General features: G+C 44.7%; 3 protein-coding genes across 7 annotated transcripts; 2 read left to right on the plus strand and 1 right to left on the minus strand.

The window, feature by feature from the left end:
* The first annotated feature begins 213 nt into the window (after positions 1-213).
* Positions 214-8,620, plus strand: epx (eosinophil peroxidase). The gene is made up of 17 exons (XM_078283050.1): positions 214-258; positions 1,422-1,509; positions 1,634-1,724; positions 1,841-2,016; positions 2,408-2,540; positions 2,658-2,787; positions 2,868-3,074; positions 3,660-4,035; positions 4,120-4,280; positions 4,385-4,643; positions 4,745-4,915; positions 5,057-5,294; positions 5,587-5,798; positions 5,906-6,070; positions 6,175-6,258; positions 6,768-6,870; positions 8,587-8,620. The coding sequence occupies exons 1-17, from the start codon at positions 214-216 to the stop codon at positions 8,618-8,620; spliced, it is 2,673 nt and encodes an 890-aa protein (XP_078139176.1).
* rab3il1 (RAB3A interacting protein (rabin3)-like 1) lies at positions 8,064-15,177 on the minus strand. Of its 4 annotated transcripts, XM_078283214.1 has the most exons (11): positions 14,803-15,177; positions 13,490-13,947; positions 13,080-13,157; positions 12,478-12,714; positions 12,096-12,215; positions 10,979-11,107; positions 10,770-10,882; positions 10,498-10,521; positions 9,892-9,991; positions 9,721-9,787; positions 8,064-9,488 (listed from the first exon to the last, which is right to left on the minus strand). In XM_078283214.1, exons 3-11 carry the CDS (start codon positions 13,143-13,145, stop codon positions 9,403-9,405), a joined length of 942 nt encoding a protein of 313 aa, XP_078139340.1. In that variant the 5' UTR covers positions 13,146-13,157; positions 13,490-13,947; positions 14,803-15,177; the 3' UTR covers positions 8,064-9,402. The 4 variants fall into 4 exon arrangements, with proteins under 4 accessions (XP_078139340.1, XP_078139342.1, XP_078139341.1 ...); XM_078283216.1 differs by lacking the exon at positions 12,096-12,215; XM_078283215.1 differs by lacking the exon at positions 10,498-10,521.
* A 2,699-nt stretch (positions 15,178-17,876) lies between these two features.
* On the plus strand, positions 17,877-22,754 carry best1 (bestrophin 1). Of its 2 annotated transcripts, XM_071904798.2 has the most exons (10): positions 17,877-18,011; positions 18,408-18,690; positions 18,863-18,957; positions 19,219-19,452; positions 19,899-20,053; positions 20,181-20,258; positions 20,641-20,793; positions 20,889-20,969; positions 21,063-21,214; positions 21,288-22,754. In XM_071904798.2, exons 2-10 carry the CDS (start codon positions 18,539-18,541, stop codon positions 22,363-22,365), a joined length of 2,178 nt encoding a protein of 725 aa, XP_071760899.2. In that variant the 5' UTR covers positions 17,877-18,011; positions 18,408-18,538; the 3' UTR covers positions 22,366-22,754. The 2 variants fall into 2 exon arrangements, with proteins under 2 accessions (XP_071760899.2, XP_078139433.1); XM_078283307.1 differs by lacking the exon at positions 20,181-20,258.
* Positions 22,755-22,767: the final 13 nt, after the last annotated feature.

Consider the following 22,767-nt stretch of genomic DNA (forward strand, 5'->3'; position numbering starts at 1 on the left):
CACAAATCATGATCAACCCTTCAGATGTGTCGAGGCTTCGCTTTTATTTACTTTGACAGGAATCCTTTGAGAACAGAAGGGAGATTTCCACTTTTCCTGCTCGTAAATAGCTGCTCTTTCTCCAGCAAGTCGATGTTGTGTAATGGACTGGTTGTGGGTCAAAAGAGATAATCTTAATAAAACCGTAATGAAATGGGACTGATGACTCATACGATGGTATCACACACCTGGAGCATCAAAGGGAAGCAGAGCGCAGAGGTAAGTTGCTGTGTTTGGGTGAGAGTTCGCTTGTGTCACGCTTGTGTTTTCAAGAGCTTCAGACATCTCCACTCTTTATGAGTCATGTCCTTTACTGTATTAACAGAGCTGTGGTCACCTCGACCTTTCTATCCAACTCTTAATGCTTTTATTATTCTCATCCTCATCCCTGCCCCGTCAGAATTTCCCATAATCCCCTCTTCCCTCATCTCCTATCTCCCATCCCTCCCACCTGTCTGTGTCATTGGAAGCTCTGGCACAGTGACAATCAGATTGAAGGTTTTGGCATGTGGCAAAGACACTGACGCACTTGTAATACAAAAATTACATAGAAAAACTGAAGTTTGCATGATGTCATTGTGAAATTCCATTTGGCTCATAAATTATTGCCTTTAGAAAGATTCCCAAATGTAAATCCCTGCATGGATGTCAAATGTTCCAACTGGCTGTAATTGTGTTTTTCTTTAATACAACCTATGTGAACTGAAATTGCTCAAGTTGTTAGGTACTCTTACCAAGCCAAGAAGTCATATAAGTCATATAAAATGGCTGCTGAATGTTTGTAGCTGGATGGTTATATATATATAGGCCTATATATAGGTACAAAAATGCTTGCCTGTGCTCTCAAGAGACAGGTAGAATGTGTTTAATTTATTTGAAACGATCCAAGTTTGACAGATTGTTTTTCTCATCATGAGAGGACAGAAGTAAATTTGATTTGAAAGGTTATTAGGTCGAGGCAGTGAGTCCGGTGTTTGATGTTGCGTTCCTGTCACCAGAAGGACAGATAAGGGGATTCTGCACATACCTGTTGGCCCCGCTGCCAGTGTATAAATGGCAACCTTGATGCTCAGAGCAGAACACACACTTAACACACACACACACACACACCTGTTGGCTCTCAGGATGGGTTGCAGTCTGTACAGGACATCAAAACAGAAGTAAGATATTATGAACATATCCTTGTTCAGGTATGAATACCTGAAGTGATTGGTACAAATCCTGAATCTTCTTCACACGGACTGAACAGTTTTAGAGCTCTAGATGGACACAGCACTCATGGTGAGTGTTCTGTTTTTAACTGCTTGTTTATTTGAACTGATTTGACAGAACAGCGTACCTCCTCTGTTAATGTATTCAGTTTGATGTCTTTCTTGTTGTAGGTGTCCCTCTCTCTGCTTGGACTGGCTCTTGTCCTGCTCTCTTTCCCTGAGCATGTTTCACTCAACAGCGTATTTCACAACACCTCAGGTAGGATTTGTGTTTGATTATTACTGACAAGAACAGATATTGAGTAGCCTATCTGACTGTGGTACCAGCATATGTTTCCCATTTATGCTGGAGAGCAGACTGAAGCTTTTCATGTTAATTCCAGGAACTGTGTATTTGGGATCCACATTTGTAGAGGAGGCTCTTCAAAGAGCGATTGAACTGACTGATGCTGCTTACGCCCGCACAAGTGAAAGGTAAATCTGATGATGAATTTTATTATTATTGCTGATCCCTCCTCTTAATCATACAGCATTATACTTCCATGAAGCATTACATTGACCTTAATCCCTTAATGTTCTTGTGTTTTCAGAGTGAAGAAGTCTCTGTCTGAAGGCGCTCTGAGACCCAGTGACCTCCTGGCCCAGTTCAAGCAGACCGGACCCAGAACCAGGACTCACATCCGGGCTGCAGAGCTGCTGGACAACACAGTGGAGCTGATCAGAGAGATGGTCTACACTCACACCATGGCTCAGCCCGGTCCTGATGGTACTGAACATTACCATTAAGAGAATACCAAGAGACAGTCTTGTACTTAGGTCAAGTAGTGTTTGCAAATAATTCTAAGCATTTGTTTTAATCGTCTTGGAACTAGATGGTTGGGGTTTACGGTGTCAGGACATTGTGTCAGATAATGTGTCAGATAATGTGTCAATAACAGAGAAGTACACTATTCAGTGGTTGTAGAGATCCAAAGGACCCACATTGTATCCTGACGCAAGAACCTGAATTCCTGCTATCTGAATGGCATTGTACTGGGGGCAAACCCACCAGTGTGCTACTTGAAGCAGATTAAAATCAACTGAATTATTTGCAAATATTATTCCGATATTATTAATATTATTCAAGCCTTGTTATTGTTGTGTACATGTCCCCAAAGAGCTGCTGAGCGAAGGAGACGTGGAGACTCTGCTGCAGGTGACGGGCTGCTCCTCTGAGCTGCAGAGACCCCGCTGCCACACCGACTGTCTGTCTGAGCGATACAGATCCGTCACAGGGGAGTGCAACAACAGGTCAGAGCCGTCCCAAAAAACACATACAGTGATGCAACACTTTCTGTCCCGAATCGCTTTGGTTGAGTAGGTTTTGCTTGTGTAATTGTGTGTGTGTCATGTTGTTGCTCTGTTCAGACAGTACCCTAGATGGGGGGCTGCGGATATCCCATACGCCCGCTGGCTGCCTCCAGAGTACGAGGATGTGCGGGGGAAGCCCAGAGGCTGGGACCCTGACCACACCTACCATAACTTCAGTCTTCCTCCAGTAAGCCCTGCAGTATCCCTTGGTTATTCACTCTGTCAGCTGTAATACCTCCAACAACTGTAACCTAGGTTACCCTCCAGGTGCGGCTGGTGTCCCAGGAGGTGCTGTACACCCACAACGACAACATCTCTCTGGACTCCACTCTGTCCCATCTGCTGGTGGAGTGGGGCCAGTGGATAGACCATGATGTGGTCCTGACGCCCCAGAGCCCCAGCACTGCTGCCTTCAAGACGGGAGCTGACTGCACCCGCACCTGCAGCCGGGACACACCCTGCTTCCCCATACAGGTGCACCTCACTGGGAATCAGCTGCTCCCAGTGTGTTTTAGTATTCTGTCCCTTTCCATCTCTCCTCAGCAATCCTTCTTTTTACTTATGGTCTTAATGCTTGGCCTCTGTTCATTTTTTCATGGTGAAATTAGTTTTATCAGTTTTGCATAATGCAGTATGGATGTTCCTGCCAAAGGTTTATAGGTGAAATGATTCCAGCAAAATCTACTACCATCATTACTCCACACTGTGTTAAATATTTTCAATGCATTCTAAGTTAAATGACTGTTTTGTCATCACTCATTCAACCACAGACTTACAGTATATTATATAGTTATCGCTGTTGTTGGGTGAAAACCTTGTATCTCCAGAATGTCAACTTTTCAGGGACAAAGAAAAACAACCTTGTTTTTGGCTTGATGACCATGGCATTTTTGAGTTTATCTTGTTGGTTTTGAAAAGGTTTCATAAACCCAAGGGTTGTAGAATTATCTCAACCCACAGAGGAGCATATAATCCTTTCATTTAAAACATGAAAATCAACAAAATTGGAGTTATGAGGTTTTCAACCCGACAGTGACACTATATAACTTCCCCTCCCAGATCCCCCTGTCAGATCCTCGGACTGGCATCCAGAGCTGCATGCCTTTCTTCCGCTCGGCCCCAAGCTGTGTTGGTGGAGCGCTGCCCCATCGCCACCGAGAGCAGCTCAACGCAATCACCTCGTTTGTGGATGCTAGCATGGTGTACGGCAGCTCCACCGGTCTGGCCTCTGCTCTGCGTAACCGCTCGTCTCCTCTGGGCTCAATGGCCCTCAACTCGCAGCACACAGACCAGGACCTGCCCTACATGCCGTTCCTGCCCCGCCTGCAGGCTCACCTGGACCCCTGCGGCCCTCGTAGGGGCGACAACTCCACCGCTTCAGAGGCATCAGATAGATCCGGGCACCAAGACAACACCACATCCTGTTTTCAAGCTGGTAAGCAGCCAGAAATAAATGTAATGAATCATCCAGTCTGTGAAGGCTTCACTGGAGCTGTCGTTCACGATCAGTGTTTTGCAGGTGATTCACGAGCCAATGAGCATTTGGGAATGATTGCGCTACACACACTCTTTCTGAGAGAGCACAACCGGCTGGTTAAAGAGCTGCACCTGCTCAACCCTCACTGGAGCCCCGACACCCTGTATCAGGAGGCCCGCAAGATCATGGGAGCCGTTCACCAGGTATCACCAACAGTTTCTTCTGCTTCGGTTGGATATCCATTTACTTCTCCCTGCATGAGCATTCACAGTGCATTGATCTGCTTACTTAATCCGGACCATTCCAGATCCTAACATGGGAGCACTACCTGCCTCGGGTCCTGGGGGAAAGTGCCAACTCCCATCTGATGCCTCCTTATGAGGGTTATAATCCTGAGGTGGATCCCAGCATTGCTAACGTCTTTGCAGCTGCTGCATTTCGTTTTGCCCACGTCACCGTGCAGCCAACAGTCGCCAGACTGGGGCCGGGATACACCTCCAACCCCCAGCATCCCCCCTTGCCTCTGCATCACTCTCTGTTTGCTTCTTGGAGGGTTGTGCAGGAAGGTAAGGAACAACACTGTACTCCGATGTGCTTAAGTTAAATGTTATTCGCTCAGCTTTTCTCTTGTTTCTCTCTTTCTCTCTTCTTTTCCTCTGTTTATCAGGTGGTATAGACCCTGTGTTGCGCGGCCTGTTGCTGTCTCCAGCCAAGCTCCAGACCCCGGGTCAGATGATGGTGGAGGAGCTGACAGAGAGGCTGTTTCAGGCACAGGGAGGGATGCCTCTGGACCTCGGAGCCCTTAACCTCCAGAGGGGCCGGGACCACGGCCTGCCTGGTACCAACTTACTTACCTCTGGGCACAGTAGTGAACACTCATGATAAGGCACTAATGTATTTGTCTTCATTAATCCTAATGTTACCCGTCTTCACTCTTCCCTCAATCTCTCATTTCCTTTTGTCCCATCTTCCCTACCAGGATACAGTTCATGGCGACGGTTCTGTGGCCTCTCTATTCCAAACACTACATCTGAGCTGGCCGACATCCTGGGAAACCTCACTTTGGCTCACAAGTTCCTGGTCCTGTATGGGACGCCGCACAACATTGATGTCTGGGTGGGGGCCATCTCTGAGCCGGCGCTGCCAGGCGGCCGAGTCGGGCCGCTGCTGTCCTGCATGCTGGCGAGACAGTTCAGAGCCCTGAGAGACGGGGACAGGTAAAATAAAATCTGACTCAAATTATACTAAGCATTTCTGTGAGATGTGCACAGCAGGGGCGGTCTTACCATTAGGCAAAGGTAGGCGACTGCCTTGGGCCCGGCAGCCAGAGGGCCCCCCCAAAAGACAAGAATGTCTGTGACTAATGTAAACTTATTTTTAATCAATTTCAAATAAATGTAGTTATTGAAAAACACCCCTCTTTTTGTTACAATAAATTATTTCAATCTGTAGTCACGGTCAACCCCGCCTCCCCCCCACCTTAAACCTAAGCCTGTCTTTGTGTCCAAGGTTTTGGTGGGAGAGGGAAGGGGTGTTCACCAGCACCCAGAGGAGACACCTGCACACCGTCTCTCTGTCCCGCATCATATGTGACAACAGCCACATCACCCACGTCCCTGCTGACCCGTTCTCGCGCACCGAGAGCCCAGAGGACATGCTGGCCTGCTCCCACCCCCTCGTCCCCCAGCTCAACCTCAGCCCCTGGAAAGAGCCAGACTCAGGTCAGGAAGTCAGAGGACAACGTGTCAGCTTTAAAGGGGAGGATGGGGATATCATAATGTGGAGTGTGGTAGCCAATTTGTCTGTTGTGTTTCCTCTTCTCTTCCAGATCCCAGCTGCGGTCCAATACCCAGGATACAGTCTGGCTACTCTCTGCTGTGTGGCTCCATGATTCTCTATCAGTGTCACTCTGGCTTCAAGCTCCTGGGCTCTTCCTCTGTCAGCTGTGATTCAGCCAGCCAGCAGTGGAGCCCTGCACCCCCAACCTGCCAGGGTACTGAGCCTTAACCTGTACTGTTCAACACACTGGAGTAGACTGGAGTGTGTATACAACTTGCATTAATTACTAGTATCTATGTTCTTGACTGATTATTGCAGATATAAATGAATGTGAAGAACAGATCTCCACTTGCCCCCAAAATATGGAGTGCCTCAACATACCAGGTTCCTATATTTGTTCAGGTCGGTTCAGGTCATCTTATTCTCCATGCTGCGCTGTTATTTCAAGAGCAATGCTAAGATGTTTAAATATTGATAACGTATCAGTATCTGTCAATCCCATAGAATTTGAATTGATAGAAGGGTCATTCCCACTCAAATATACAATTTTGAATGGTCATTTGGCTGGTGCACTTACAATGGCTGCTGTTTGATATGGAGATTAGTGTTGATTTGGTGCATCAGACTCAGAAAGCTGATGCGTTACCACGGCAACAACCTCATTTGGATGAACATTCAGGTGCCAGTTGCGATGAACATTCTAACTTTCTGAGTCTTGTGTTCTGTCCAAACATGAAACAATAATGTTGGTTTACATGACAACATTATCAAAAAACTAAGGAAACAAAGGAAATGACCATAATGCATTAGGAAGTGTCCTTTCTATCCATTAAAGATCTGTGGTCAATCCACTCAATGTCAATTCTATGTTTGATATGAATGTCCTTTCCTGTTTGTGTTCTTCGATCCAGACATAGTCGCCTCCTCGCTGTCTGTCGTCTCAGTTGTCACTGCAGTTATAGCAGTGGTTGGTGGAGTGGCCATGCTGGTTATGATCATGATTTGTTATCGAAGGTAAGCCAATGATGCTAGAAGCCAAAAACTTAATGAACAGAATCAGAACCACATTTTGCTATTTATACCACTCATACTTCATATTACAGATCTATTGCCTAGACTTAAATTTTGTAGTTGGCTCAAATAAAGAAATCAGAAAAACATAGATTTAACTATTGCTAAAGCTTTACATATTCAGTGAATTATCAAGTAAAAATAATTTTAAATTACAAAAACAAGTCTTTCATTCACCCAAATAATCTAACATATAAGTGTTTTAAAACATTGGGTTTAAAATGAAACATTAATAATTCAGTCTGATTATTTTCCTTGCAGATATTTCCCAAAGAAAGAAGAGCTGAGTGGTGGATGTTGCAAGGGGAACGGCTAACCAACCATTTTAAAGGAATGTGGTGCATTATTGTTCTTTTGTTCTGTGGACTATGAACCATCATTCTGTATTTTATTGTCCACAGCAGACTCTGTAGTTCATGTCTCATTAAAGTCCATGTATAACAGATCCATATCATACTGAACAAATGAAAATGTGTTTTACTTAGATAAGTAACCCTATTTTAGACTATTAATGTAAACACCATTCTAAAGCGTGAAAGGAAATCCCTGGGAGTGTTATCATGTTTTGTCCTCTGGTTACGTGTTATGTCACCCTGAGCAGTCTGACTGTGCTCATTCATTAGCTACATGTCAAACTGTTAAGGTCCTATTGTAACCTGGTATGACAAGGCCATAAAAACAGAACAAGCTTACAAAGGTCTTTTGAATCCAGAAACCAAAGTCTTGTTGGAATGCCTGCTCCAACAACAGACTTTCAAACCATAATGCCGTTCTGAGCGGGACACATTCTGAACATGTTGGGTCCTGGTGCCATATTTCCCCACATAAACCTGTTAGGCAACTGTGGGTGTGAAGCGGAGCTTTTTGTATCGGGGTAACCAGGCGGTAATGGGTGATGACCTTAATCAGTGACTTGCCCTGGGTGAAATAGGTCTTTGTGTCATCCGGTTCTACTGGGCTGTTGTGGATTAGAGTGCTGAGTCATCATTCCCAAACTTCAGATGAAACCTTCCTATGACTGCTACTAAAACAGAAGCTAAGAATAGACAGAGCACTATAGTCAAACGAGCTAATCCATTTAACCGCTATCAGGTTTCATACAAACAGGACCTTTAATCAGACACAGCACAAAGGAGATTTAGCCAGGCTACAATGCCTTGTCTTTAATGGAGTGTATACACTGGAGGACATGACTGTATTTCAGTACGCTGAGATTAGGAACCTCCAAGCCCTAGATAAGGCTAAGAAGCAGTTATTGCACTTTTTAACACTCAATATTCTTCATTTTTACCTTCAAAGACCATCTGTGTAAAAATTGGCTAATATCAACACTATACTATGAGGTAAAACAACCAATATACATTGCATATTATGGCTATGTACTGCATTCATGCAAAGTCATTTATGGCTTACATGTACGTACTGTGCATTGCAAAAGTGCAAAACTACAGCAACGGTTGTGCATATTGCAATCATATTACCTGTATTAAAGCTTGTTCATGTTCCAACTACATAGTAAAACTGTCACTATTTTGAATGTGGTAATATCTATTTCATTGACAATATATTTGATTAGATAGTTTAGACCAGGCTAACATGAAGCTGTTTCTTACAAGAGGCAAGACTATGGAAGTAACTATTTCCATAACTCAACTGCAGGCGCTTCATTCGTGTGGCCACACAAGGCATCTAGAATACGTAGTGCAAGAGTGCATCAACAAAATTAAGGCCATGCAGAGACAAAATGTCTTGGCTATAGTGGTTATGAGGTGACAACACTTGCAAGACGCTGAGTGATACTAATGAGTAGGGCATTTATGTAAAAAGAAACCAAATCATTGCTCTGTGGATACCACATGGATATAGTCAATCTGTCCCAATAAAATTCTATCACACATATAATTACAGAAGTATGAAATACTTGAGGTAAGAGATCAACTACCCTCTCTGAAGACTGCTATCATCCTTGTGTTGTGCTCAGTATTTGCATACACTGATGCCTGCCTCATGATACATGGAATCTATTCTGCTAATGGGAGAAGTTGTATGTATTTCAGAAGGGAGGTTCAGAGATCACAAGACCAAGGAAAAGTGAAACAATCCTCCACACTTATTGTGAGAATGGTTGCAGGATATTACATCTTGGCCTGTGTGATATGACAAAACATATTGCAAACTCAGGGTTAATATTCTGTCCTCAAAAACATGGTATGTTTTACTTATTTCTAGCAGTGCTGGTTTAAATATAATTGTCTTATTGCATAGCCAAAAGCATTTCCTGCTTCCCTTGTTCGCTGACCTCTACTACAGCACTAACGCAGTACATCCCCAAAAGCAGTCCTCCGCTACGAACACTGATCCAAGACCTGTGTGTTACCACAGTTAAACCCATACTTGTCTAAATGCTCAAGTTTCTGGGATCACGTTGTCCTATTGCTGCTCTGTGTGCTTGTGTGGATTGTCTTGTCTCCTCTTCTAGCCCTGGTCAGTGAGGTAGAAGCCTAACTTGGCCACGGTCATCTCCCTGCGGAGACGCATCACTTCCCAGAACATCTGCTCCGCTGGTCAGGGGCAGAGAGAGAGACAGGAACAAACAATACATTTCTATTAGTTAAATAAAACTCCTGTTGTCAAAGACAGTAGCAAGGGAGGCATCACAGAGATGGTTTCAATCATTTCTCTCATTTAAACATACATACATACATACATACATACATACATACATTTAAACACACATGACAGAAATCACATATTACTTGAAATGCAAATAGATGTCAGTGTTTTCTAACTTACCATCATGTCTCACCAGACCCTGCTGGATGTAGCGGATATAGGTAAAAAAATTGCAAACAGCAGTGATCTAGAAGGGTGAAATGAGGACAAGGTCACACATCACATGCAATACCAAAACAGGAGCAACCCCACTGTGTCTGATGAAGGTTACAGAGATAAAGTGATAGTTACCCGCGCTCGGCTGGATGGAGAGATGTAATAGTAGCTCCCCTTGTCACCGAGTTTAATGCGATGACGGCAGAGCCGGGACATGCCGCTTAATGCACACTTTCTGTGAGGCAAAGGAAGATCAGCTGTCAGAAATTACAGCTAAAAGAAATTGTTTTATATCACAGCAAACACTGGAGATAAGTTACATCCCCTTATAGGATATGAGGATCAGGACATATTCTAACTTTGAATACAGCTAAATGAGACTAAAACAAGAAAATGCATTCCAGATTTTGAGTGGGAAAGGAGATAAGACGTTTCAGAACAGCAACAGCAGAAAAGAGGCAATGCATGACCAGAGAGAGTTAGTCACTGGGGGAGGAAAAGGTGGAAGGTTACATTCATATATACCAAGAAACATGCAGAACCCCATCCTCTTCCTCTATTTACAAATTTGTTCACGACTGCACATTTGCATAAACTAACAATAGATTAAATAACCAATTTGGAAGGTAGTTGAGTTTTCAAAGTCTTAACTTTTCAGAAGTCTGGATGGGGAGTCTTCAAATCATGCTAATTTCAGTTAGTGAAAAGGTTAGCAAATGATTGGATCCTGAAAGGACTTACGTCTCTATTGCTGCCCTAAAGCCACTGGAAAAAAGATTTTAAAATCAAACAGTGATTAGAAATGTGTGCCCTTTGATTCAACCCCTCTCAGATACTTGGTAAGACAGCGAGAACGCTTCATTTATGACAAATATATCTGACAAACGGTAAAGGTGAGAAACCACAACCAAGTAAGAGAGAAGTTGCAGTGTTGACTACATTCTTTAGCAGTGAATGGTGAAAGACAGGACGGACTGATGGTTATTATTTAGACGTGAAACAGGATAACTCACTTAGGGCCTCCACATTCTACGGCTGAGACTTTAACCATGGGTAATGCTGACATGGCCACAGGCTCAACGGTCAAAGAGTTGTTCTCCACTGCACTCTGCACCGACTGGGACAGCTGTAGAGGAGCAAGAATCCATAATGTTAACATACCGTCAAGCATTAAAATACGACAAATGCAACACAGCAGACAAAGCAGCAGTGAGATTCTGGCCTCAGATCTTGTGAAGGAGAGGCAGGGTCCGATGTCTTCCCTGTAGATGCGGCTCAGGAAGGCGGAGGAGCGGTCCAGACTGGGCTGCTCCTTCCACGTCAAAAACTCTGCATACAGAACTGCGTCCATCTGTGAAGAGAGAACATACACTATCACTCTCTCTGTCATGTTATTTCCTCATGTGTCTAGCTAGAGGCTGATAACCTGACAGCAGATAAAGAGGCATTAAGTAATCTATGACCTTTAGTGCTCACTAGTGGCAGCCAGCAGCAACTGCAACAATAAAACTTTCTCCTCCTACACAAGTCTCTGGCACATCCCCTCCACCCCGCACTAATCCCCTTGAATTAAAGAAGCCTTTAATTGATACAAACAATAAAGTCACATTTTCAGAATATAGACGAGTGAGCTAGCTACTGGAGCTGAGATCCAGCAGAAACGTCTAGTGAATATAGGTAATATATCACAATGCAAAATACTGGAATAACAATACTGCTTTGTCATTTGCTTTTCTTTTTTTTTAGCTTGAGAACATGAGCTGAAATGTCTTGCGACTCCAGTCGCTCGCTTGTAGCACCGTTCTCCGTCGTTGAGCAGTTAAAAATTCACATGGGTGGGTGGAGACTTGGGGTGTGTTGAAATTCCTGTCTTTCACCAAGGATGGGGAGCCTTTGTTCCAAAACAGAGAGTATGATGGGCTGTAAAGTGAGTTTGGAAAGCCAGAACTCTGGCCAGCACCTGGCCAAGTAATCACTCTGGTATTCATAGTATTCCCATGATGTCACATGTATTTCCTACCAATATGGCGCTTTACAATACACACAGCTCATTGGCTGTGTTTGTCATTTGATTGTAATCACCTGTTAATTTATTACAATCACCTGTTATTTTCCTACCAAGATGGCTGTGTGGTGATGTGACAGAATACTATGAATAGACCAATATTCCTATAACCCCCCCACAGATATATTATGGTTATTTTGTGCTATGGGGCAGTACAAATCTTACTTATTGCCCCTTTAAATGCAGACAATTCCAACAAACCGCTACGCCTATCAGTCAGTAGCTACACCTGCAAGACTAGCAGGCAGCTACCTGGTCTACGGGATGCAGTTACCTGTCTGGTGTGAGTCCCTAGCCCCTCCCCCTGCTCCTGCCAGTAAGGGTCATAGGTCACATTGACAGAGTGGGCAGGAACCAGGCATAGAATCAGAGAGAGGAGAGCAGGAACAGCAGGCTGAGAGGGGAAGAGAGACCAGAGAAGGAGAGAGGAAGAACAAGACAGGAAGAGATTAGTAGTGAGAGAAAGAGAAAACAAAAAAGAAGAAGAGAAGAAAAAAAGAGGAACGTGGCACAAGGCAAGAGATATGAAGGGCTGGCAACAGGACTGAGGGGTTAGGAATGCAAGGCTGCAAGTCCAAGGTTGCAAAAACATAAGGAAAAGATTTATTTTACAACACATTTTTTTTTTTTCTATTATAGGAAGACACCCAGTTTACCTCTCGGTCCTCTTTGGCCACTGGCTGAACGGAGACAGAGGACGGCTCCAGCTTTGCAGGTGTGGGTGGAAACGCACCGCTAGCACTCTTGTTGCGGATGTGGCCCCCGCCATGCTTGTGTGACCCCCTGGTGCCTGGGGACTGCAGCTGTGGATGGAGCTGGCGGTTTGGTGAAGAGGGTGTTGAGGTCAGCACCAGAGTCTTGAGCGCCGTCACTTCTGCTTGCAGAACGTCGATCTAGGAGCCAGACACAGAAAAGACGCTGACAAGGCTGACGGGAAGTGATGAAGGTCTGATGTGGGGTGGGAGATCAGTAACAAAATGAATTACAGCAGTTACACAGAAAGCAATTTGTGTTACATTGCTGTTGATAATAACCTTGTGTCTGAAAAATAAACTTTTTAAGACTTAGAATAGCAGCCTTATTTTCAGACTTACCACCATGCATATTCAAAAATAGATTACTGACTATAAATGGGTTTAGTGAATGCTAAGGTCATGAGAATTACTCAGCACATTAAGCAGCACCTAGAGTTTTAATTGGAGTACAAAGGAACATTACAAAGAGAGAAACAAGGATGTAATCAAACACACACACACACCTTCCCCTGAGCCTCTTTCAGTTGTTTCTCCGCTGCTGCTTGTTTGACATTAGCTTCACGCACCATCTTGTGAGCTTCCTGTTGTAGAAGACATTAAACGTTAAAACAAAGTTAAAAAATATTCCAGTTGGAGGTTTTGGCCAGTGCACCCAAATCTCAGAAGATGTTCGTTGTCTATCTATACTGTAGGTATAACAGTGGGGAGTGTGAAACCTCTGATTGGAAGTCATTCTTACATATTTATTCATACTGAACGAACAGTGACTTGTGCAAATCATGAGTTTGAAGACTCATATCTCATCACAGCTGATAGCACAGTGCCTCCGCATCGAGGCCTAAGGCACGTGTCAAAACTACAGTGCAGTCAGCAGAGGTTGTGACCGTCTGCGGAGGTTATCATTACAGCTCACCTCAAACAGACTGGCCGTCAGCTCCTCCAGCTCCTGCTCCAGCTGATTCCTGACCTGCGACAGACGCTCACACTCCTTGTCTTTCAGCTTCAGTTCCTGCCATGCGTGGGAGAGAAGGGCACAACTGGGTTAACTACTCAACTGGAACAAACCTTTGAGAGGGACACTGCAGTGTTTCGCTCTTTTTCAGGTCACACATTGTTTGGTATGTGTGTGTGTGTGTGTGTTAGTATAATGTAGGCTACAACACCCTCTGTGCAGCATCCAGCTGTTCCCTAAGGATCTCAGAGCCCTTTTCTCTGATCTCCTTTTCTCTGATTTCCAGCGAGGAGCTCCGAAGCCGGGAGACGCCACCATGGTCCCTGCCTGAGGCGGGACCCCCCCCTCCCTGCGGCCCGGGCCCAGCCTGGCCTCCACCCTCCACTCTGGGCTCTGGATCTGGATCCAGATCTATCAACCTTCACAAGACCACAAGCAAAAAAATATAATCAACATGGTTAGTGATGGGACACAGATTAACACAAATTAAAGAGATCTAAAACAAATTAGGTAATATTTTTTTGAAGATTACAGTTTTATCATACTTTATATCACAATTCACTTGTGATGAACATCAATTTAACATGTAATTTTGAATATGTTAGCTTATGTTTATTGTGATATTAGTTTTAGGACTAGGACACAAAGATTTCATGTTCTCTCCTTCCTGTAGCCTTAAACTGGGTTGCTGTAAAGACAGTTTAGGATAGAGTTGAGTTAATGATGTGTTGCTGTGTAATGACTCATTTTGACCGACATTAGACCGCTGTGGGTCTATAGACTATGCTATAAGACAGGGGTTCCCAAACCTTTTCATGTCAAGGACCCCCAGATGGCTCTAGACCACAGAGACTAATTTCATTAAAGTTTTGTCCTAAGGAACCCAATCTGAAAAGATATTTGTTGTCTGCCAACACTATTGACAGTAGGAGACACAAAACCAACCACAAGTCATTCTTCCACACTCACTCACTGGGTTACAATGAATGAGAATACAGTAAATCTGAGCTCATTCTCATTTTGCTGGGGGCCTCCAGGACTCCTAGGGGGGCCCGGACCCCCGTTTGGGAACCACTGCTGAAAGCTATTGCATTAGCATTCTCAGCATTTCATGTTCATTAAAGCCTATAGCTAATGAATGACACTATAGACACATTGCTTTCCCCGATGGCTCTCTAAGCTGACACGTCCATGCTTTAAATGAACCAAACGTGAACCGGGACAAAGTTCTTGTAGCTCGGTAACGTTAAAAGTTGATCTGAATCCGCCCTTACCCTGTCCGTGTCCACCCGGTCTGTCACTGACCGCGGTGTAACATCAGCTCCAGCCGGGATCCCCTTCAGTTTCCTTCAGCTGTCGTCGTTACATAAACCAAAACACTCACTAAAGCTAGTTCGCTTTACTGAAGCTAATCTCAGTTGTTTCAAATCAGCGCTACAGTGTGGAGGAGGAATGCGGACGCTGACGTCGACAACCGACAACAACCGACCACAACAGCAGCAGCGGCGGTCCGGTCGGAGCGATGAAGCTGAATAATGTTTATCAACTTGAGTTTGCCTGTTAGAATCGTTCAGTGGTTTTTCTCATCCCGCTTCATTGCAGCAGTGAAAAGCAGCGAGTTTGTGTCTCTCGTCTGGCTCTCACGAGAAGTCACATGACGGCGCATCTGCCCTCCCAACGCCCTGAAAAAATCCGGACCGGCCCAGGAACTCACTGAAGCCAAACAAGCATATCCTTATATCCCAGTAGAGTCTATATTTATACACCTACTACCAGGGCTATCCTTTTATTGTCAACAATGTCGCATCACGTGACAGACTGTAGCTCTATTATTGTGTAGTCTGCACTTTGAGGGACGAAAAATCACTGTAATATTCCTATAAATTCCTATAGGGAAGTTTATACTAATCTAATAATAGTCTAATAGGACTAATAGTATCCCTATTTCCTAGTCCTGTAGGATATCATATGCAGTTTCTTGATGGTATATTTGTAGGAAAATTAAAAAATGATTTTATTATAGCAGGATTTCTCCTCAATTTTCCTCTAAAATATATTGTAGGGTCACTATAGTTGGTTTTCATAAGGGGTGTTGTAGTTAATTTGCATCCCAGACCTACCGACCTGGGTTGTAGACCATATACTCAGCTGATCAATTTTTGTTACTTTAATTAGGATTTATGCCAAAATATCTGTCTGCAAAAATTGTTGCTGGGAAATTGTCTGTGACTAATGTTTGATTTTCAGTATTTCTAAGTGTTTACAGCAGCATATAAATGATTCACCTGACTTGTTAGGGCATGATGTTAAAACAGGTTTCCAAAACCAATGGTGCCCAAACTTTTTCACATCAAGGAGCCCATAAATAGATCTACATTAGACTAGACTGATTAGACACCATTTAATAAGATGTAAGATTTTGTCCCATGGAACCCCATCTGAGAAGATTTGTGTTGTTAGATGTCACTTGGGACAGAATTACATACTGTAGTTGAGGTGATACCAACAGGGTGGAGAGTGACACCTTTGAGCAAAACAGTCATCCTTATACATCCTCTCATTGTGCAAACTTCTAGGGAGTGAAATAGTTGTGAAATTAAACCATGTTTCTTATCCCAGTGCCTGGGGAGTTGGCACTCACCTCCCAACAGCACACCTATCCCGCTCAGTTTCCCTGCTGGACTTGTGTCTGCCTGCTGGCTGTCCCAGGACACTGGGTTTGCCGAAGAAGGTTGCAGAGCAATACACTTCAATTCCAGACCTGCCTGCCTTCAAGACTTCATATCCCGGGCCGGCTGAGGTTGCAGATGGCGGAGAGGAGGAAAGCTGGACGCTGTGAATTCCCTCAAAAGCATCCATGTCTCAGGCAGTGCAAAGTGTCACAGAGCGAAGAGCCATCAGCAGCTCTGCTCTCTGGTTTCCGCTGGATCACCAGCTGCTACAGCATGTTGGAGTCTCCACTGAAGTAACAGTCTGTCTGTTAAATGCTGTGAGTGGTATATAATGTCTCTGATGCCTGCAGGTGACAAGGAGCTAGAAATGCAGAAGGGCTATAAGTTATACATGAAAAATCAGTTGCCAAGTCACTCAAATCCCATCTCAGGAAATTCACAGTCATACTGGTAGTGAATGGACAGGCTGTGACCTCTGCAGCCTCTCAGCCCATAAGCTATGTTACACATTTCTTTCCTTTCAGATCATAGCAGAGCTGGAGGAGGTCAGGCACGTCTCCTTGCAGGCAGTCACACTAAAGGGATTTGCAAAGCCAGTAAATTTCAAGTTTCTTCACTGCATCTTATGATTGTTGCCTGTCTGTCTCAGAACATAACCTCAACTTCCAAGTTAAAAAAAAAAAAAAAAGTAGCATAAAACTATAAACATTTGTAGTGTGACAGATCACATTTCACTCCCATTCTTAACCACACAATCTCTATTCTGTACTGAATGACATACTGTAAATATGCAGGCTAGACTTACCAAAAAAACTTGGTTCCCAGTTGTTGCCAGTTTGTCACAAATATGAACAATTTACTGTCCTTAATCCCAGTTTAAATAATGTCTAGGTCTCTCTGTGTGTGTGTCCGAACTTCGCCCTGCTGCTGGTCTCCTGGTTAGACATGAAGGGTTAATCACTAACACTTTCTGTCCAGCTGCTCAGCAATACACATTTCTTCCACCAGGGGGAAACACAAATGCCCACCTGGTAAGAGTTTTCCATTACAAATATGATGCTTCAAAAACAAAATCATCAGTTTCCACACTGCAAGTTTAATGAAATGCAGAAGTGAGAAAATGTTTAAAGGTGTCTGTGAGTGAAATATATATATATGTATAGAGAGAGAGAGAGAGAGAGAGAGAGAATGAGTGTATGTGTGTTAGTGTGTGAGAGAGAGAGAGAGAGAGAATGTGTGTGTGTGTGTGTGTGTGTGTGTGAGAGAGAGAGAGAGAGCGGCAGAGAGAATGTGTGTGTGTGAGAGAGAGAGAGAATGTGTGTGTGAGAGAGAGAGAGAGAATGTGTGTGTGAGAGAGAGAGAGAATGTGTGTGTGCGTGAGAGAGAGAGAATGTGTGTGTGTGTGTGTGTGTGTGTGTGTGTAAGAGAGAGAGAGAGCGGCAGAGAGAATGTGTGTGTGTGAGAGAGAGAGAGAATGTGTGTGTGTGTGTGTGTGTGTGTGTGTGTGTGTAAGAAACAGAGAGAAAGAAAGAGAAAGTTGCTGAAATAATGTATATGGTTTGATAAAGCCATGATTTAAACACATCTGTATAGATCTCATGTCCTGACCAACCTATTTGTTTTAGTGCTGTGCTGCCCTCAGATTTGCTCAGATTAACAGGACCTGGACTCACAATGCAGCTTTGTTGCTGGAACAGATTAACACATCAAGTGACCGGAGGTGTAGGAGTCCCTCGCTCTCTTTTTCTTTCCTACTCCCCTCTCTCCGACATTCCCCATGGAGGCTGTCGCCACACATTTCAGCAGCCACAGTGAGTACGATGAGCAGTCACTCTGACATTGGTGTTCATATTCAGGGGTGAGTAACTTGCAACTTAATATTCTTGTGTTAGTCAATTTATGACCATCTGACATTTTGGTCAAAAACAAGCTGTTATATATTGTATTCACATATTGTAGCTCTACAAACATGTCTTTACGTCTTTGATGAAATTAGATTTTTGGAAATGTTTATTTAAGTGTGTAGAAAAGGAAAAAACAGCATTTAGACTAGTTTAGGATATGAAAGCCTAATGCTCCATGTCTCAAATGTACTCTGAATGCAGATGGGAGTGTATATTTCCAAACCCATGAGTTATAAAATTTGTAGTGAATGTATCTGAAGTAACTGACTTCTGCTTCGTTTTGTTTTTGCTTTCTAATTCTAGATATGTGACCAAGTTGGCCTTATGAGATCCAGGCTGATCGGTGACATCGGAGCGGCGCTGATAACAACACCGGACGGGTTTCTTCATGTCAGGCCACAGTCCGCCGGCTTGGCCAGCGAGCAGCAGCAGCAATGACAATCACCTACTCACGCAGGGTTGCTGATGCAGGCCTGGGCACCTTCTCTCACCTGCTGCTGCGCTGGAAGGGAAGCATCTACAAGCTGCTCTACAGGGAGCTGATCATCTTCACTGTTCTCTACTACTTCTTCAGTAGTGTTTATAGGTAGAGGCGATATAAATCTCAATATTTAGCTTTCATGTCCATCAGTCTGTAGACATAATTCTCTATTCAGTACAACACAGCAAGTCTTAGAGTACCGCATCTTTTAGCTGTTGGTTCTCCTCACTATTTTCAGTTGTGATGGAAGTGACTGAAGAGATGTTTCCTTCACCAGGTTTGTGCTAAATGACGACCAGAAGAGGCTGTTTGAGAAGCTGTCCATATACTGTGACCGTTACGCACAGCTCATCCCTGTGTCCTTTGTGCTGGGTGAGTTGGGGCTGATCGTTTCTCTCCTTGTAAGCTCTCACTTACTCTCCTACAGCACAATGGTCCTTAATTGCAAACTTATTCTAAGTGAAGTTAGTAAAGTGTTGTGTTTCTTTAGACCCAAATGATCTTTGGGGCGGTTACTGACAAAGATAATTAAACCTAATCTAAAACTGGGGAATAGTTGATCTTATAGGCTTTATCCAAGACTTTGCTCCTGGAGGTTTACATCTAATTCTTTCCATTTTACATTTTTACCAGGTTTCTATGTGACCTTGGTGGTGTCCCGCTGGTGGGGTCAGTTTGAGAGCGTACCCTGGCCGGACCGCTTGGCAGCGCTGGTGGGCGGGCATGTCCGAGGTGTCGACGAGGCTGCCAGGTTGACCCGCCGAACCCTCATGCGATACGCCAACCTCTCTGGTGTGCTCATCTACCGCTCTGTCAGCACAGCAGTCTATAAGAGGTTTCCCACCATGGAGCATCTGGTGCAGGCAGGTACGGTGGGTGTGGCACCACAGCAGGACTCACTGCTCTTAGTCCCGCCAGTCTTATCACAGAGGCTCCCAAAAGTGTGCAGACAGTCCAAAACTACTGGCCCATACTCTCACTGACTGCACCACTTGAAAGTCTTGAATAGGTGGAACAAACCTAGGGACCCAAACTCAGGATTATCTTTGGGCTGACGTCCATTTTCTGACTGTTTATGTCATTATAAGGAGGTGGGGCTCTTACTGTACATACTGTATATCACAACAGAAGTCTCATGTGAAAACAGTCAGGTATCTAAATTAAAATGACAGATTTAGTGTAATTATACAAGTTAATTACACCAGCTTCTGACCTCAAGTTCACAATAAAAGTGCTTTCTCTCTTTATATCAACCAATTTCCAAAGGAGAGTTTTGGATCCTGTCTTCCCCATGCTGTGTCTCTCCCTCTCAGGTCTGATGACATCAGAGGAGCTGAGGCACCTGGAGGACTTGCCCTCGCCTCATAACAAGTTCTGGGTTCCCTGCATGTGGTTCGTCAGCCTCGCTCTGCGGGCGCGGACCGAGGGCCGCATCAACAATGACGTGGCGCTCACAGCCATTCTCACTGTAGGTCTGCATGTGCCTCTGTTTCCAGGCTATAAGGGGAATGAACATCATTTCTTTTACGCAATTTTACATTGGCACCATTTTTTTATCACACCGTTGCATGTCCTGCTTTTTCTTCTCTGTTTAGGAGTTGAATAGTTTACGGACAAAGTGTATGAAGCTGTATGGTTATGACTGGATCAGCCTGCCTCTTGTCTATACTCAGGTTTTGTTTATATATTTTGTAGTGATAGTAACATATAGCTTAGTAATAGACATAATAAGCTCAGTAGTTTTTCTGTAGTGATAAAATGGCCAATGATTAGGTATTAAATAAGCTATAACATTGCTAATGATACTGACGCTTTGCTAATATTACTGGTCTTCTCTCATGTATTTGCCATTATAAAATATCTAATTTTGTGTCCTCCAACATTCATCTAACTGAAATAATTAACTCAACCTGATCAAAATGTGCAGTTTGACCCACAGACAAACAAGTAATCAGCAAAAATACAACAAAACCACCTTGCACCAGATTTTGCAATGGAAGTTTCTCTCAGTTAGCTGTGTACTGCTATCAGACTTGAATGGTGTCTTTCAATCAGGTGGTGACAGTGGCTGTCTATAGTTTCTTCCTGGCTTGTCTGATTGGTCGTCAGTTCTTGGATCCGGCCCAAGGCTATCCTGGTCATGATCTGGACTTCTACCTGCCTGTTTTCACCCTGTTGCAGTTCTTCTTCTATGTTGGCTGGCTTAAGGTGAGACAAAGCACATTGATTATACGATTCAATCACGTTTGTGCTGCTTGGTGATGTTGATTGATTGTGTTGGCATTTTCTCTTCATGGTTTCAGGTGGCTGAGCAACTTATAAATCCTTTTGGTGAAGATGATGATGACTTTGAAACCAACTGGCTAGTTGATCGCAATTTACAGGTTTGGATCCAGACTAAACTATTTGCCACTGCTTCATTAAGTGTAAATAGTGACTGCCTTGTTCTACCTGCTGTCCTCTACATTGTCTCCTAGGTGTCCTTATTGTCTGTGGATGAGATGTACGACAGTCTGCCGCTGATAGAGAGGGACAAGTACTGGAATGAATCTGAGCCCCAGCCTCCTTACACTGCAGCCAGTGCTGAGCACCGCAAGCCCTCCTTCATGGGCTCAGCTCTGGATATTAGGTACGATAATCTTTTTTTACTCGCATATAATTGTGCTAGTTAACAGTTGCTAACTATCCCTTCTCTAAACTAGTGTGCCCAAGGAGGAGATGGAGTTTCAGTCCAATCTGGAGCAGATCAAGGAACATGAGGAAGCCAACTACTCCACCCCGCTGCTGGGAGGTCTGGGTCGGCTTCTAGGTGTCCAGTCCCCCAGCTTCCCTCGCTCCTCCCGGGTCTCTCTCCTGCGCCGCCGCCCCGGGGCTCCACTAAGCCGCTTCCCTCTTTACCTGCACCCAGAGGCCCCATCGACCCCGAGCCAAGTCCGCCATCCCCTTAACCACGAGCGAGATCCGGACTACGCCTTCTCCTCCATGCCCTTGTACGAGCGGCCTGGTTTCTACAGCTGCCCGCAAACACCGATCCACTGCATGCCCCCCGCCGTGCCGCGCCCCCGGCCCACCCGGCGACCTCAGGGTGACTGGGACCGCAGCTGCAGCTCCCTCGCCCCTCCGATGGTGGGCTCTCAGCTGCTGCCTCCGGACACCCCCAGCCACGTCCCCCCGCCGCCGTCCTCTGCGTTCCCCTGGCTGGGTGAAGACGGCGAGGTGCCTGGTGTCCCGGCCTTCTCCTTCCCCGACCTTGCTCCTGAGCTCTGCCCAATATCTAAACTCAGGCCCGGGCACGGCCTGCTGTCCCGCCGCCCCCGGCCTCCTCGCCTCACTCTGGACACCCTGCCGTCGGCCGACAGCCAGCCCGGACCCCTGAGCGCCCGGGGGTTGGCAAGTGGAGGGGAAAGGGTTTTCTCGTTCACGCCTCCCTCTCGCGCCGCAGCAGCAAATCCCAATAATCCCAGTAACAGCTCTACCAGCATTAATGCAACAAGCACCAACAGCACCAACACTTCAGCCAGTCTCTGCAACGGAACAAGTCACAGCAACTTTACTAATCACGGGAATTTCAGCACCACCATGCGAGCGAGTAACGGGGGTACGAATGGAGGGCTGAGCAATAACATGAACACAGTTTCCACTTCGGGGTCGTCTCAGCAAGAGGCCAATCAGCAACACTCGCCCAATGATTCAGGAATCTCATTGGCTGAGGGGGACCTGTTGAGAGTTTTAGTGGATAGCGGGGCGAACAAGGGTTCTGGAGGAAGGGAGCAGGACTGAGAGAGGAGAGTGTGACGTTCTGTTTATCTGTCACACATAGCATGTCTGTTTGCTGAAAATCTTTCACAATGGCCAGGTACTTGAGAATGAAATATATTCAACTGGAAATGTATTCTAGTCAATAAGTCATGGAGCCCTACACACAATCAAAAGTATCTGTTGCAAACAGAGTTGATCTCTACTTCCTGGTGGGCGCTTACAGAACAATTAACCTACTTATGTAAAAAGCACCTTATGGGATTTATCCGTCAACATTTGAAGGGGAAATTAGAAATAGTGTGGTCTACAGCGACAAGGAGCCAAACTGTGTATATTCTAACTCAGCTGTTTTCTTAGTATTGTTTCCATTAAGGCACACTCCTCTTTAATAAACATTAAGTATCACGTTATGCTTCTTTTTTT

Source organism: Centroberyx gerrardi, chromosome 4, assembly GCF_048128805.1.
Source record: "Centroberyx gerrardi isolate f3 chromosome 4, fCenGer3.hap1.cur.20231027, whole genome shotgun sequence".
In the NCBI taxonomy this organism is placed as follows: domain Eukaryota; kingdom Metazoa; phylum Chordata; class Actinopteri; order Beryciformes; family Berycidae; genus Centroberyx; species Centroberyx gerrardi.

Excerpts from the sequence above, each read along its gene's own strand:
- epx (XM_078283050.1), top strand. The coding sequence starts at position 214 with ATGGTATCACACACCTGGAGCATCAAAGGGAAGCAGAGCGCAGAG. Across the intron at positions 3,075-3,659 it reads CACCCTGCTTCCCCATACAG|ATCCCCCTGTCAGATCCTCG; the intron begins GTGCACCTCACT and ends TTCCCCTCCCAG. Across the intron at positions 4,036-4,119 it reads CACATCCTGTTTTCAAGCTG|GTGATTCACGAGCCAATGAG; the intron begins GTAAGCAGCCAG and ends AGTGTTTTGCAG.
- rab3il1 (XM_078283214.1), bottom strand. The coding sequence starts at position 13,145 with ATGGTGCGTGAAGCTAATGTCAAACAAGCAGCAGCGGAGAAACAACTG. Across the intron at positions 12,715-13,079 it reads TGAAAGAGGCTCAGGGGAAG|ATCGACGTTCTGCAAGCAGA; the intron begins GTGTGTGTGTGT and ends TCTGGCTCCTAG. Across the intron at positions 9,788-9,891 it reads CTCCATCCAGCCGAGCGCGG|ATCACTGCTGTTTGCAATTT; the intron begins GTAACTATCACT and ends TCACCCTTCTAG.
- best1 (XM_071904798.2), top strand. The coding sequence starts at position 18,539 with ATGACAATCACCTACTCACGCAGGGTTGCTGATGCAGGCCTGGGCACC. Across the intron at positions 18,691-18,862 it reads TTCTTCAGTAGTGTTTATAG|GTTTGTGCTAAATGACGACC; the intron begins GTAGAGGCGATA and ends TTCCTTCACCAG. Across the intron at positions 21,215-21,287 it reads GGCTCAGCTCTGGATATTAG|TGTGCCCAAGGAGGAGATGG; the intron begins GTACGATAATCT and ends TCTCTAAACTAG.